Genomic DNA, 15,027 nt, shown 5'->3' on the forward strand with positions numbered 1-15,027 from the left:
AGTTTGAGGCCAGCCTACACTAGTGGTCTATTATCAAAAAAAAAAAAAAAAGGAAGAAAGAAAGAAGGAAAGAAGGAAGAAAGGAAGGAAGTAAGGAAAATCAGAGTTACAATGAACTCACTGGGAGAGGAAGGGCTTGGATTTTGAAGGCCAGGAAGGGAAAGGATTAGGTTTGTTGTCTGGCAAAGATTCATGGTTGTAAAAGAGACTATTGAAGGAATACATCAGTCCTAAAGTGAGAGTAGCCAAAGAGAAGGATGGAGCATCCTGAAGCTGCACTGTGACATCAGAGTGACAGTGTCACCTTCTTCATAAAAACTGGAAGGACACGAGTCTCCATGACCACTGTCTGAGTTGAGGTGTGAATGAGCTTCTCCTCAGGGAGCCAGCTCCAGAGGGGCAGAGACCCTGAGGAGAGTGGGCTCATCGGACTGTTTCCCTGGAGAGGCTCCTGGGTGGCCAGAGTGGAGAAAAGGGGAGAGTTCTCACATGGGGAGAGTCATAGTGAGAATGTCATAAGGATGATGGCTTAGAGATGCTGGGCCCTAAGCTGGGGGCCTGTATGGGAGTCAGCCTGGTGCATAGCAGACACTATCCTGCTAGGTTCCCTGTGGTAGCAGAAATCAGTGTAGCCAGCATCTCATCTGTGCCTTCTGGACTAATCTAAGGATGTATGACATGATCTTTGTCTCTGTAGACATGAGCATACCAGTGGATACTACAGTGTGTCATCATATTTCCTTGGGAAATTGCTGGCTGAGCTGGTACCCAGGAGGTTATTGCAAAGTATTATACTTACTGTTATAATATTCATCATATCAGGTAAGAAACAAAACAAGAGAAATGGTCTTTATTCTTGGGGGAGCATGTTTTGGTTTGTACAGCTGTGGCAACTCTAAAATAGAGAAACATAAGTAGAAAAACATGTCTCCACTGTGTGCCATCTAACACACGTGTTCAGTGTGAGAAAAGTCTGCAAGACTTGTTCACAGAACACTACAAATGCTGTTGGTGAAACTGTTTTTACTAGAGATTCTGTGTAGTACAATGAATAAATAACATACATTTGAGATAGTACCAATGAAGCAAAATCAATTATTACATATATATTTATATATTGTAAAATATTTTTCTTTTATTTGTGCCTCTCTCTCTCTCTCTGTGTGTGTGTGCGTGTGTGTGCGCACCCGCACAGACAGACTAAGCGGATACAGTGCTTTGAGAGAACAGAAGAGGACATCAGCCCCTTTGAGGTAGAGTTACAGAATGTGAGCTACCGTGTGGGTTCTGGGAATGGAATCCAGGGCCTCTCCAATTATAGCACACACTCTTAATCAGTGAGCCATCTCTCTTGCCCAGCTGCATATTTTTCTCCGTGGCTCTGTGTAAGTGCATATATATATTATGTTCATATATTAATCTGTGAATATGGTTAATCTTCATCCTAGGCTGTTTAGAATTTCCATAATTTTCACATATTTACAACTCACACAGACACATACATATACACAGACATGAACATACTCATACACACATACTCACAGACAGATATATACAAACTCACACAAACACACACAGACATGCACACACACACTTATACACACACTCACCCCACCCACGCCCACACCTGTACTCACACAATACTCACATACATACATACAGATACATAGTCATACAAATACACTCACACACAGACATGAAATACACACACTACAATGCACTCACATACTCTCACACACAGGCACACAAAAGCACTCTCACACAGACATGCACACACACTCACACATGCACACACAGAGACATACACATACACACACACACACACACACACACACACACACACTCACACAGACATATACCTACACTGACACAGTGACATGCACACATTCATGCACAAGATAAAGCACTGATAAATCTTAGAATGTGTTTACAACAGATTTATCATTCAGGACCAGTCATTCAGGCCATGAGATGGTTTTGGGGAATGTGCTTCTCTTACAAGCCTGACAACCTGAATTTGATCCTCAGAATCTACAGTGGAAGAGAGACTCACTCTAGAAAGTTGTCCTCAATTCTACATACACAACATGGCACATGCACACCATGACACATGCATACCACAGCACATGCACACTATGGCACATGCACACCATGGCACATGCTCACCATGATACATGAACACCTATACTCACACATGTACTATACACACCATGATAATGATAACAATAACGTTGAAAACAATTAGGCATGGAACTCAGCTCCCCCAGACTCTGTGTCCTGTGACTATTAGAGAACACAGCACTGTGGATGACTCATAGCGTGAGCTCCATAAAGATTACAAATCAGCTTGTGGAACCCATTGCCTTCCTCCTCAGCAGTTACATGGAGGCACCATCCTGTCCTCTAGACATTAAAACCACTGCAAGTTTGTTTAATCCTTGCCTTAGTTAGGTTTCCAGAGCTGTGATAAACACCATGAGAAGAACCAAGTTGGGAGGAAAGGGTTTGTTTGATCTTACAGTTCAATGTACTTCATGAAGGGAAGTCAGAGCAGGAACCTGGAGGCAGGAAGTGAAGCAGAGACCCTGGAGTGTACTGCTTACTGACTTGCTCCTCATGGCTTCCTCAGCCTGCTTTCTTATAGAACCCAGAACCCCTTGCCTAGTGATGGCTTCATCCACAGTTGTCTAAGACTTTGCACATGAATTGTTCATTAAGAAATGCTGTCACAGGCTTGCCTAAGGGCCAATCTAAGGAAAACATTTTCTTAATGAGGTTGGCTCTTCCCATAAGATCCTAGCCTGTGCTTTATTGACAAAAACTAACCAATACCGCCCTGATTCCAATTTTATTTTGCCAATACAATTATATAAACACAGGGGAATAATAACAAGAACATTTTCTATTGGTAATTCTCCAGTGAGAGAAGGCATCAGAATTTTGGCCAGTTGTGTTGCTTGTAGCTCTCCATGTCAGGATATCAGAAACTGCTTATAATTGTGTATAAAAGAGAATAGGCATTATGCGAAAAGGTATTTTATGGCAAGTATAAAAATAAAGTCATGTGGTGAAGCTGCAGAGATGGCTCATTGGTTAAGAGAGACGTGCTGCTCCCCCACAGTCCCCAGATTTGGATCCCAGCATCCTCATCATCAGGCAGCTTTCACTGCTCTAGGAGCACAGCTCTAGGAGATCCGATGCCTCTTCTGGCCTCCAGAGGCAACTGCACACATTTGGGATACATTAGCACAGACATGTTACACATGAATAAAAATGGAATAAATCGACATGGGGAGGGTGGGGGTGAGGGGAGCCTCTCTAGCTTGCGGCCTGTGTCTATGGTCTGGCCTGCAGCGTCTAGCTGCCAGGGACCGATCCCTGGTATATGGCGCCGCAGGAACCGGCTCCCAGGCCCAGATAAAGGGCTACCTCAGCAGCTTTTGGCAGGGCCAGAGGAGATCTCCCTGCTCCGAGAACGGCTACCTCCCGCAATGAACCGGTGGCTGAAATCGGTGTCATTGCCTATGGGACGGTGTACAAGGCCCGAGATCCCCACAGCGGCCACTTTGTGGTCCTCAAGAGTGTGCCAATTCCCAACGGAGGGGGAGCTGGAGCGGGCCTTCCCATCGGCAGAGCCTTACTGAGGAGGTTGGAGGCTTTTGAGCACCCCAATGTTGTACGGCTAATAGATGCCTGGGCTACCTCCTGAACTGATCTAGACATCAAGGTCACTCTCGTGTTTGAGCAAATAGACTAGGACCTGAGGACATACCTGGATAAAGCACCCCCACCAGGCTTGCCCGTTGAGACCATCAAGAACCTGATTCGACAGTTTCTAAGTGGCCTGGATTTTCTTCATGCAAATTGCATTGTTCACCGAGACCTGAAACTGGAGAACATTTTGATGACAGGTAATGGGACAGTCAAGTTGGCTGACTTTGGCCTGGCCAGAATCTACAGCTACCAGATGGCCCTCACACCAGGGGTGTCACACTGTGGTACCGTGCTCCTGAAGTTCTTCTGCAGTCTACATAGGCAACACCCGTGTACATGTGGAGTGTTGGCTGTATCTTTGCAGAGATGTTTCATTGAAAGCCTCTCTTCTGTGGAAACTCTGAAGCTGACCAGTTTGGCAAAATCTTTGATCTCATTGGATTGTACCCAGAAGGTGACTGGCCTCGAGAGGTATCTCTGCCCTGAAGAGCCTTTTCCCCCAGAGGTCTGCAGCCAGTGCAGTTGGTGGTACCAGAGATGGAGGAATCTAGAGCGCAGCTGCTGCTGGAGATGCTGACTTTTAAACCACATAAGCGGATCTCTGCCTTCCGAGCCGTGCAGCACTCTTACCTACACAAGGAAGAGAGTGACCCAAAGTGAAAAGAGTAGCTGCCTCTCCTCTCCTCAGGACACTTGGGCGACAGCAAGAACCTCAACTTGTGCCTTCCTCTGGGGCTGTGGAGACACCTCCAGTTTTTTACAGAGAATATTTTAACCCTTAAATGACATTCCCCCCACTCCCTATGAGGCTTGTCCTCTTGCCCTCCCGTTTCTCTACACTAAAGGGTGGGTGTCTCTGTCTCTGTCATCTTCCCTCCCTGATTTATACTGGGATCTTTTTTATACAAAAAAAAAGACAAAAAAAATGAATGAATCTTAAAAAGGAGAAAGTGTGTATCAATTTTATGTACTCAAATGGAAGAGAGCAATTAAATGGGACCCAGAGTAGTAGGTGATTTAAGTATTTTTTGAACACTGAACTGACCCCACCTTTTTCTTTCTAAGGAATAAGAAGAGATGTGAAGGGTTTCTTCACTATGATATTTACTGCCACGATGTTGGTTTATTCCGCCAGTTCGGTGTCACTGTCATTAGGGGCAGGGGAGAATGCAGCAGCTATACCAACATACCTCATAATCAACTATATTATGTTCATGCTGGTGAGTGTGAATTGTGTTTATCTAAGAGGAAATTTTCCTGCTGTTCCTTCTTGCAAATGTACAAACTTGACTCATCAGTACTTGGGACATGAGGCCTATGCTAAAGCTTATTAGGGTCTGCAGGAGAGAAGGAACAGCTACTGCTCTGATGTCAGTGCTATGATGTGGTTACCATGCCCTTTCTAGTGAACTCTTAAGAGGCATTTCTTGGGGTCATATTACTAAACCATAACTAATTGGAATATCAAGAAGGTAGTACGATTGGCTGATCCCCCCCCCCCAACAAGACAGATTGCAGTCTTCCTTTCATGCTGGTGTGAGAGACTTGCCTGATGTTTTCACCATAGCAGAGGTGCTGTGGTTTTTTCAGTAGTCTCTAATGGAGAAGCAAAGGTCGTGAGCAATGTGAAGTGTTCAGCACAAGGAGTCTCATGGTTCAGCTTTGTCCACTGTCAGATAGAAGCCTACAGAGCCCTTTATAGGCTGTGTTAATTGTCTACAGCAAGCTACAGACGAACAATAAAGAAGCTGCTATCACCTATTTCTTTCATTATTAAAATAAATGATCAATTAATAAATCTGCATTCCATTGATGCAGACCCCCTTGCTCTGGCTAATACGATAAAAGCATGCCAATGTGTGGACACCAATAAAATAAAATGCTCAAATTCTAGCAAAGTCCTTATTATGGCCTCTAACATGTTTCAAATGTGAAAAATAATTCCATTGTTTTCCTGGAGCTGACAGGCTTTTTACTGAGATAATTAAACTCACCAACAGATTTCAACAGCAACAGCAGAAACTCTAAACTAGCATGTTATTGTTAATTAATTTAAAAGCTTTCTCTTTACTATTCTTCTGTACCCTGATGAGAAAGAGTTGATTTTCTTTCAATACCTACTTTCAATTAAATCATAGAGACAGGGTTTCTCTCTGTATCCCTGGCAGTCCTGGAACTCACACTACAGACCAGGCTGTCCCTGGGCATGCATCACCATCTCCTGTCTCCAAAAGGTGGGGGGTACTTCTGTTGAGAAAATGATACCTACAGATTCACTTGTATGCAAGTCTGGGGGCAGCATGGGTTCTTGATTAATGATTGATGTGGGAGGTCCCAGTCCACTGTGAGCAGGACAACACAGGGAAGGCCATTTAGGCAGAGGAAGCCATTTGGAGCAAGCCAGTAAGCAACTTCCCACCATGGTCTCTGCTTTATCTCCTGCCTCTAAGTTCCTCCCTTGAGTTTCCATCTTGGATTCTCTTAATGATATAGACTATGGTCAAGATGGGAAAGTCAAATAAGAGCAAATGGCATGTTGCCCTCTGTATGAGAGGAGGACACATGGGGGTGGTAAAGTGTGCCAGACTCTGTTGCTCTTGTTCCTGGGTGTACAGACAGGCCCTTTGAAAGCCTTTATCCATAGAGGAGATGAATCATTCCTCACACAACAGGGGGATGGGTTCTCACCAATGGTGGTGATATCACCAATGGTTGATGGTACCTCTAGCTGTTTTTTTTCAGAATAGTTCTGCTAATCAGGGTCTTTCCATACAAAATTAGTATTGTTTTTGCAATTTATGTGAATTGTATTATAATTTTGATGGGGACTGTATTGAATTTGTTGATTGCTTTTGGTAGGATGGATATTTTCCTATTTATCCTACAATCTATAAGTATGGGAAGTTTGTCTGCCATTCAGTATCTTCATTTTTTTCAGTGTCTTAAAGTTTTTATTGTATAAGTATTTCATTTGGTCAGATTTATTCCAAGATTCCCACTCCCCAATTTTTTGAGGGTTTTGTGAATGAGATTTACTTCCCTCATTTCTTTTATGCTATGTTTGTAATTTGTACTTGGAAAAGCTCCCAATTTCTCTATGTTTGTCATGGTATTTTACCACAGCCACAGGAAAGAAACTAAGACAACAGGTTATTGACTAAAGTTTCTAAGTGGAACTTTACAACTAGTTATAAAGCCAAGTGTTGTATGTTCCATATAAGCATTTGGTCAGGTGCAGTCTGAATGCATTCATGCACAGTCACTGTTTTGCATATCCTAGTGTACTTAAGAGTAAATAGGACAAGTTTATTGTGAACTCTAGAGCTGTTCCTTGTCCATCCTTGTCCATCATTCATAGTATTTACATAAATTAGATATTATAAGGAATCTAAAGAGGATTTTAAAAATGTAGAATGGGTGTATTTAAAGTTTAAAGGCTGTGCATAGATTACATGCTTTTTTTAAAGACAAACAACTCAAGCATCTGAGGGTTAGGTTCCTCCAGAGTGGGGTGGTCAGTCCTCCTTTTAAAACCCACAAAGACCCTTGGCTTTGAAAGGAGTGAAGAATTCTGTTTCTGTTTAGAGGTAACTTAAAGAATGATTCAAAGAGCTGGTCTAAGCAGAAATGGTCAGAAGGATGAAGGGGTCTTGAAGAGGAGGATCTTGTCTAGAATTCTTAGTCACTGGACTGGTTCTAATTCTGTTCTTTGTAGTTTACCTCAGGTTTATCACTATACCACATAAACTTCATGTACGACCTGTCATGGATTCAGTACTTCAGCATTCCTCATTATGGATTTTCAGTAAGTTGTCCTGTCTGTCACTACTTTGGTTCCCCAACTGTAGCACCTGAAATGATCCCCAATTGCTGTCCAGGATTCTCCTTCCAGGAGCTAAAGATAAGAACTTCCCTGTTGGTTTTACCAAAGGCCAGTGAGTCTTCTTGGGTGTTCCCCAGTCATGTGTTTTTTGAGGGAAACAAATGATGAGAAAAGAGGGAAAGAGGAAAGAGGAAAGATAGATGATATTATGAAAAGCACACAGTTGTGATTATGCCCAATAAGGTAATAATGGCAGGATGAGGGACTGTGATATATAGTTTACATCAGGAAACTAAAAGAAACAGAAACCATGTGATGCCCATAGCCATACTGACTTTGCCAAGCTTTCTCTGCAGTAAAGTATGTCTTAACAGACTTTCTTATTCCCATAATCACAACTGGCTTTGATGAAAAAAGCAATGATGTTACTGTGAATCAATGGTACTGTTTCAATTACAATGTTTCCATGGTTATGGACTGGGCAGAGAAGGAGGTGTCTGAGGTAATCTACTTAGACTCCACCTCTTAGTCTGGAAGCTCCTTCATTTCCATCCTGAACCTTCTGAGGGGGGGGGGGCACAGCTTTGTTGGGCAGACTGAACTTGTGGAGGTTGTTTGTTTAAAAATAGTTTTGTAGATTACAGTCAAGATTGAATTTGAAGTTATAGCTGTGTTCATTCTTTGGAGACTTATAAATTATTATACTATTTGTCTTTTCCTGTTTTTGTTTGTGTTACAGGCTTTGCAGCACAATGAATTCTTGGGACAAAACTTCTGTCCAGAACACAAAACAGCAGAAATCAGTAGATGCCAGGGCTATGTAATGTAAGCTTGAGTTTGGGGTCACAATGGGGGCTTAGCATGCTCCTAGACTTAGAGTGGAAACCCATCCATTCAGGATGAACACCCTGTCCCCTGCCATTCCCCACAGGGAGTCATTGTCACCAGTTCACATGTGGCTGTATTTTCCATCCTCCTGCTCTGTTGTGTAGACAGTGTTCAGAAAGGGTTCTTTGGGCCTTTAAAATTGGTTTTGGTGTCTTGATTGTGGGTTTGAGTTCCTTGTTTCAGAACATGAGTCTGACATAGGCTGCTCTGATAGTTCACACGGGAATACATTTTGCACATGTATAGATTATGGTTCCTGTGAGCAAAGCCCAAAAATGTCAGGGCAGCAAGGGCAGAAAGGGCTGAACTGTGCCTGCCAGATTCCAGGGTATTCTCTCTGCTTCACGATCTGGAAGATTTCAAGAAAGCAAAGGCCGGTGTGTGTGTGTGTGTGTGTGTGTGTGTGTGTGTGTGTGTGTGTGTGTGTGTGTGTGTGTGTGTAAAATATTCTACCACAGGATATTTTAGTATTTTGAGAAGGAAATATTTTTGTCTAATACCATTAAAATAGAAAATAAAATTTAAGTGTATTGTTTTAAAGTTACAATACCTTCTGTTAGTATTTAGGTATCTGTACTGGCCTACCTTTGGAGTTCTCACAAGATACACCCTCAGCTGTTGCCACTCAGAGCACCACCTGTGCCTATTTAATATATTTCCTTTTAAAAGGACCCTGCCCACCTCCCATCTCTTTCTATGTTCCCCCTCTCTCTTTCTCTCTCTCTGTTTCTCACTCTCTTTGTCTCTGCCTCTGTTTCATCTTTCCCACTGTTTCTGTCCCCGAAGGCCAGTGTCTTCCCCCTTTCTCCTTTTTATGATCTTTTCCCCCTAATTAAAAAAATCCTTCCCCTTGAACTCTGTTGCATTGCTTTCTGTGATTGTTCTCATTGATTTTATTTTGATTTATAAGTGAGAGAGGAACATGCCAGTATCTTAAATCTCTCATGGATGTTAAAAATAGTAATAATAGTTACTCAAATCTTGTTTGGATTACTGATGAGAAAACAAGTATGAGGGGTATCTAATTTCCCACACTTTCTGTCTACTTGTGTGGTCTGGCACTCTTCTAATAGATAGTCATTACCAGTTTCTTGTCAGAAGGATTGAGATGGTGGTATTAGTTGTTGGTACCACCCAGCCCCCAGACAAATAAAAAATGGAGGCTTCTTCATTACAAATAGCCAGCTACAGTTTGGGTTGTTTCTTGCCAGTTTGTCTTAACTTTAAATTATCTCATCTACCTGTTTTTGCCTTTGGGCTTTTTCCTTTCCTTACTTCTGTATATTTTACTTTCACTCTTATTCCATGGCTGGCTGTGTGGCTGGCCCCTGCTGTCCTCCTCTCCTTGTTCTCTTGCTCCTGCTCTCTCTCTCTTCCTCTTTCTCCTTCTATTTCTATTCTCTGCGTGCCAGCCTCACCTATACTTTCTCTTTCCTAGCTATTGACCTTTCAGTGCTTTATTAGAACATAAGATGTTTTAAACAGGAAAAGAAACACAGCTTCACAGAGTTAAACAAATGCATTATAAGAGAATGCAACACATCTTTGCATCATTAGACAAATGTTCCACATAATAAACAAATGTAACACATGTTAAAATAATATTCCACAACATGATGGGTAAAATGAAACCAGTACAGGCCATCTATAGACTCATACTCACAAAAAGATTGTGCTAAGAGAAGAAAGAAATCTGCCCTTTCAGCAGATTTGAGAATGGCTAAATCCTAAGAGATACAAGGGATGGAGACACACATGGATGGATATACACAGGGACGGAGACAAAAAGGAATGAAAACACATAGGATGGATATACACAGGGATGACGATACAAAGGAGATAATTGTAGTGTATCCAGAATTTTTAGCAGCAGCTGCTTTTCTACCCTGTGTCAGGGTTTCTGCTTCCTGCTATGCTCCAACCACTACCCAGACTCTGTCTATAGCCCTGGCCTGTGGGGATGTTTCATAGCTGAGCATACATGGTTGTCACTGCTGTCTTAGTACAAGAACTGACAGGAATTGACTGACTCCTGTCCAAAACCCTTGGTCTCCTCTGGTCCTCTGTCTAGATTTTGATGCTGTGTTCTTTTGCATGACTGTCAACTGAGTCAGCTGAATTGCACAAAGCTTTGTTCTCTTAGAGTGACTGAGCGTGTCATTAGGAAGCTGCAGTTTTCCACTTCATGAGAAACAATTGCTTCATCCATGCCTTTTCCCTTTGAAGAGAGAGCAGCATTGTAGATTGAAAAATGAATGACATGTAAAGACAGTGAAGACTACGAATTTAGATCTTAGTATGACTCTGCAAATTTGCCCAAGTTTCCTAAGTCTACTTCCTCTATGCTTCTAAATAGATGTGATAGCTACATCTCTTTGGATGTTTTTTGAAATTAACAAAGGGACCTGATTCAAGTAGTTTAGATTTCATAATATATTACAAAATAGTAAGTTCATCATTACTGCTCTCAAATATAAAGAAGAAAATTTTAATGATGTGCTGAAACTATGAGTTTTTAGAAGGAAGGAACAGTGAATGTACTGAATAAACTTTGACATTATTTTTGTGTATGTTGAATTACAGATGTACTACTGAAGAATATTTGGCAAACCAAGGCATTGATATCTCATCGTGGGGCTTCTGGAAGAATTATGTGGCCTTAGGTTGTATAATGATTATCTTCTTATCAATTACCTATGTGCAGTTGTTATCTCTTAAGAAAAAGAGATATTTTTAAATCACTCTTCCATTTTCTTCTGATTATTCTGATGTTTGAAAAAAAATAAAACTTTTCTGGTGGCCATGTCAGTGGAGCAGTAGGTAGCACTTGAATTTTAGGAGTTTGGCCCACCAGAATAGAAGGCACTGATGGATGAATCTTAGGTAAGCAAGGCCCTGCAGGTTTTCTTCACAATGTTTCTTGTACTGCTGTGACTTTACATACTTGGCATTGCCATTTTTCTCTGGTAGCTGGCATGGTGTGAATGGGGGTGGAGAGATCCCCACTGCCTTTAATGTAATGTGATATTTTCATGAAAATATCCTGTTCTACTGGGCATCTATCTGTGGATCATTATGAAGAAGATTTCCTACTAAGCAATACTGTTTAACTGAAGTAATGATTTTATACAATAATAGTGATAGAATTTTGACGATTAAGGGTATTTTACCAAATGTAGTAAGGGATTATGGTAGAGGTTAGTTTAGTGGGAAAATTAATACAGGCAAAGGTAGGATATGGTGTTTCCTCCACCCCTGATAAAGCAGGGATGGCAGAGGATAGAAATAGGGCCAAGGAAGTGTTACACAGCTAGGACTTATGAGTTTCCTTGAGGAACCCTTTAGACTGTGTTTTAGGTTCATGATTAAGGAAAACATTTAAATCCCAGGAATTAGTTCAAGTTCTTTTTCATATTTGGAATTGATGCACAGATTTCATAGTGCATCATAGATAAAACAATACTTCATGTAACTAGAAAACAAAGAATTGGATGGTTGATTAAGATAATTGGGCAGAACTCTAAAACATGAAAAGTGAAACTAGTCACCTGTTTTTCTGGAAATTATAAAAACTACTGCCTATGTACTCATTATGGCTAAAAGGCTCCTGATGTATGAGAAGTCTAAAAGATAATTGTTCAAATGTATGTGGGTTCTTAGGAATAATTTGCTTTTTACCTGCAATATGTAAAATGATTAATCATGTAAGGGAAATCGGAAACATGATTTTTTTTTACTTGTATTCATTGTAATCATTCACTTAAAAATACAATGTAACTAAATTGTAATTTTTATATTGCTTGAAAGATTTTTCTGGGATATATAAGCTGTAAAGGAAAAAATAAGGAAGTTAGAAGGAAGATATTAGGAAGTAGTGAAGAAGGAAGTCATCAAGAGAAAGAAGGGAAACATCAGAACAGAACAGAAAAAATGATAGAACAGAACAAGAAATGGAAACAATAATAAAATTAAGAACTAAGCTTTGGTCCTCAGAAAAATCCTAGTGTGTCTGTTTGTCTGTCCAGTAGTTCACCTGCTCTGCATCTCCGGTTTCTCTGACCTAGTAAAGACTTGTCATTTGTCAGCACCTTAGGTGAAATCCTGACATGTTGGAGGTGTGTGTGAGAGAGTAGTATGTGAGTGTGCGTGTGATATGTGTGTGTAAGAGTATGTGTGTGTGTGTGAGTCTGAGTGAGAGTGTGTATGTGTATGTGTATGTGAGAGTCTGTGGTGTGAGTGTGTGTATGTGTATGAGAGTGTGTGAGTGTAGTGTATGTGTGTGTGTGGTGTGTGTCTGTAAGTGTGTGTGAGTGTGTACATGTGTGTGTCTGTGTGTTTAATTGTGTGTGGTGTGTATGAGCATGTGCATGTATGTGTGTGTGATTGTGGTGTGTCTGTGTCTATGTATGTGTGTGTGTGTTTGGTGTGCATGCACGTGTGTATGGGTGTGTGTGTGAGTATGAATGTGTGTGAGAGTATGTGTTTGTGAGACAATGTGGTATGTGTGTATATGTGAGTGTGTGTGGTGTGTGTATGGTGTGTGTGTGCATGTAAAAGTGTGTTTGTATGTGTGTGACTGTGAGTGTGTGTGTGTGCTCATGTGTATATGCGTGTGTATGTGAGAATGTGAGAGTGTATGTGTGCATGTGTGTGTATGTGTGTGAGAGTGTGTGTGTGTGTGGTGTGTGTGTATGTGAGTGGAAGAGGATGTGTGTGAGAGTGTGTGGGTGTGGTATGGTGTGTGTATGTATGTGTTGTATGTGTGTGAGAGTGTGTGTGAGTGGTGTGTGTGTGTATGTGTGTTCATCCTCTGACTATCTGGTCTCACTTTCAATTCCTGGTCTCTACAGCAGCAAAGATTTTACCATGTAAATCCAGCCAAAAAGCCAGCAACTGGGGTCTTAGGTTCTATGATGCAAAATTTTCTACAGTTGTTTAAAAAGATGTGATTCCAAACTATTCTAAATGTTCACACTCACATGCATGGACAACTGCTACATCCAGCATCACCAAGAAGAGATTCCTATGTAATGAACTGTGGTGAGTGCAGAGACTCATGGCTGCTCAAGGTACCAGAGTAAGTGACACTTGAGTGCTTCACCCTAAACAGGACACCTATGCCACCCCCATCCAAAGTTTAGAGCTGTGCGGAAGAGGGGTGTAGGGGTCCAGAAGCCAGAGGACAAGAAGAAAGGTTGAAAATTCGATATTGTGGGCATGACACACACAGACATTGCAGCCATGGTCTGTCTCACAACACCTACAGCTACCTGCACAAGACGGGGTCTCTCATCAGCACAGCAACGGTCAGAGAGGTACTTAATGGGACCATACTCCTTTCTGCTGAACTATTGCTACTGGTAGATTTTGGAAGACAGGCAGTCACTGACTTCACACACTCACAAAAGAGCCAGCTAGGCTCCAGTGGATAGTCTAAAGCCCAGGGTCCCACAGACAGCTCTGCATAAACTTGGTGGATCACAAGATAATACCCAGATATGAATGTAGAAAGGGACTCATAAAGAGGTGGATTTGAAGGGGTTGGAAAGGAGATAAGAAAGGTGGGGGGGGAGTGAGAATGGCTGAAATGCATTACATACATATATGGAACTGTCAATTTTTAAAAATTACAAAGATAAGCCGGGCGTTGGTGGCACACGTCTTTAATCCCAGCACTTGGGAGGCAGAGGCAGGTGGATCTCTGTGAGTTCGAGACCATCCTGGTCTACAAGAGCTAGTTCCAGGACAGCCTCCAAAAGCCACAGAGATATCCTGTCTCGAAAAGCCAAAAAAAAAAAAAAATTACAAAGATAAAAAAGGAACTTTTCTGTACAGTATGTAGTGAAGACTTTTTCCTGTTTAGTTTCTTTTATACTGTAAATAAGCAATGGTTAGTTATCTTTTAAAGTTCACAAGATAGTAACAAACTAAATTCCAAATAAAAGGGTTTAAGCTCCAAGCTCCATAAATGACTATTGCATTACAGAATGGACTATATTCATATCTATATTTCCCACTAAAGATATATTTTTTTCTATTGTTGTGTTGTCATTTTAATCTCACCTAACATATTGAATACAATTCTCATAATGTACTGGATCTTTGCATATTTTATAAAAATGCTGCTGGGAAGGACAGAAAGTCAGACTGCTACAGGGATGTGGCCATTTCATGCTCCAGAAATGGCCCCACATTTGTGCATACTCTAAGTGAACTCCTACATGTTAAATTTAAAAAAAATAAGCAAGGGAGAGAAATCAGAGAGAGAGAGAGAGAGAGAGAGAGAGAGAGAGAGAGAGAGAGAGAGAGAGAGAGAGAGAGAGAGAGAGAATGCATTTAACTGACAGCTAATGTTATTAAGTATTACATGTTAGTTCATCTCATTGATAATAATCATGAGAGGCAATCAATCAAATAATTTGACCTGGAAAAGGAGAACTTGTCCTAGAAAATCTTGCATTCTTTATGCTTTTACATCTTCATCTTTACAATGAGACCATCAAGTATCATCCTCCAAAGAAATCCATCATGAGCTATTATCTGGTCCATAAGAAATGTACCATTTCTATTTTAAAAACATGGTTCTAAAATATGCTATAAAA

General features: G+C 41.2%; 1 protein-coding gene and 1 pseudogene across 1 annotated transcript in view; both read left to right on the forward strand.

Annotated features, from left to right (window-relative positions):
* LOC100759972 (ATP-binding cassette sub-family G member 3) overlaps positions 1-12,316 on the forward strand; it is a 52,136-nt gene extending 39,820 nt beyond the window's left edge. The window contains exons 12-16 of the mRNA XM_027388472.2: positions 698-822; positions 4,780-4,934; positions 7,430-7,519; positions 8,277-8,362; positions 11,009-12,316. Of these exons, the coding sequence (XP_027244273.1) occupies positions 698-822; positions 4,780-4,934; positions 7,430-7,519; positions 8,277-8,362; positions 11,009-11,162 (610 nt within the window). The 3' untranslated portion in view covers positions 11,163-12,316. The remainder of the gene's footprint in view (positions 1-697; positions 823-4,779; positions 4,935-7,429; positions 7,520-8,276; positions 8,363-11,008) is intronic.
* LOC103158692 lies at positions 3,023-4,374 on the forward strand (annotated as a pseudogene).
* Positions 12,317-15,027: the final 2,711 nt, after the last annotated feature.

This window comes from Cricetulus griseus (assembly GCF_003668045.3).
Source record: "Cricetulus griseus strain 17A/GY chromosome 1 unlocalized genomic scaffold, alternate assembly CriGri-PICRH-1.0 chr1_1, whole genome shotgun sequence".
Taxonomy (NCBI): Eukaryota; Metazoa; Chordata; class Mammalia; order Rodentia; family Cricetidae; genus Cricetulus; species Cricetulus griseus.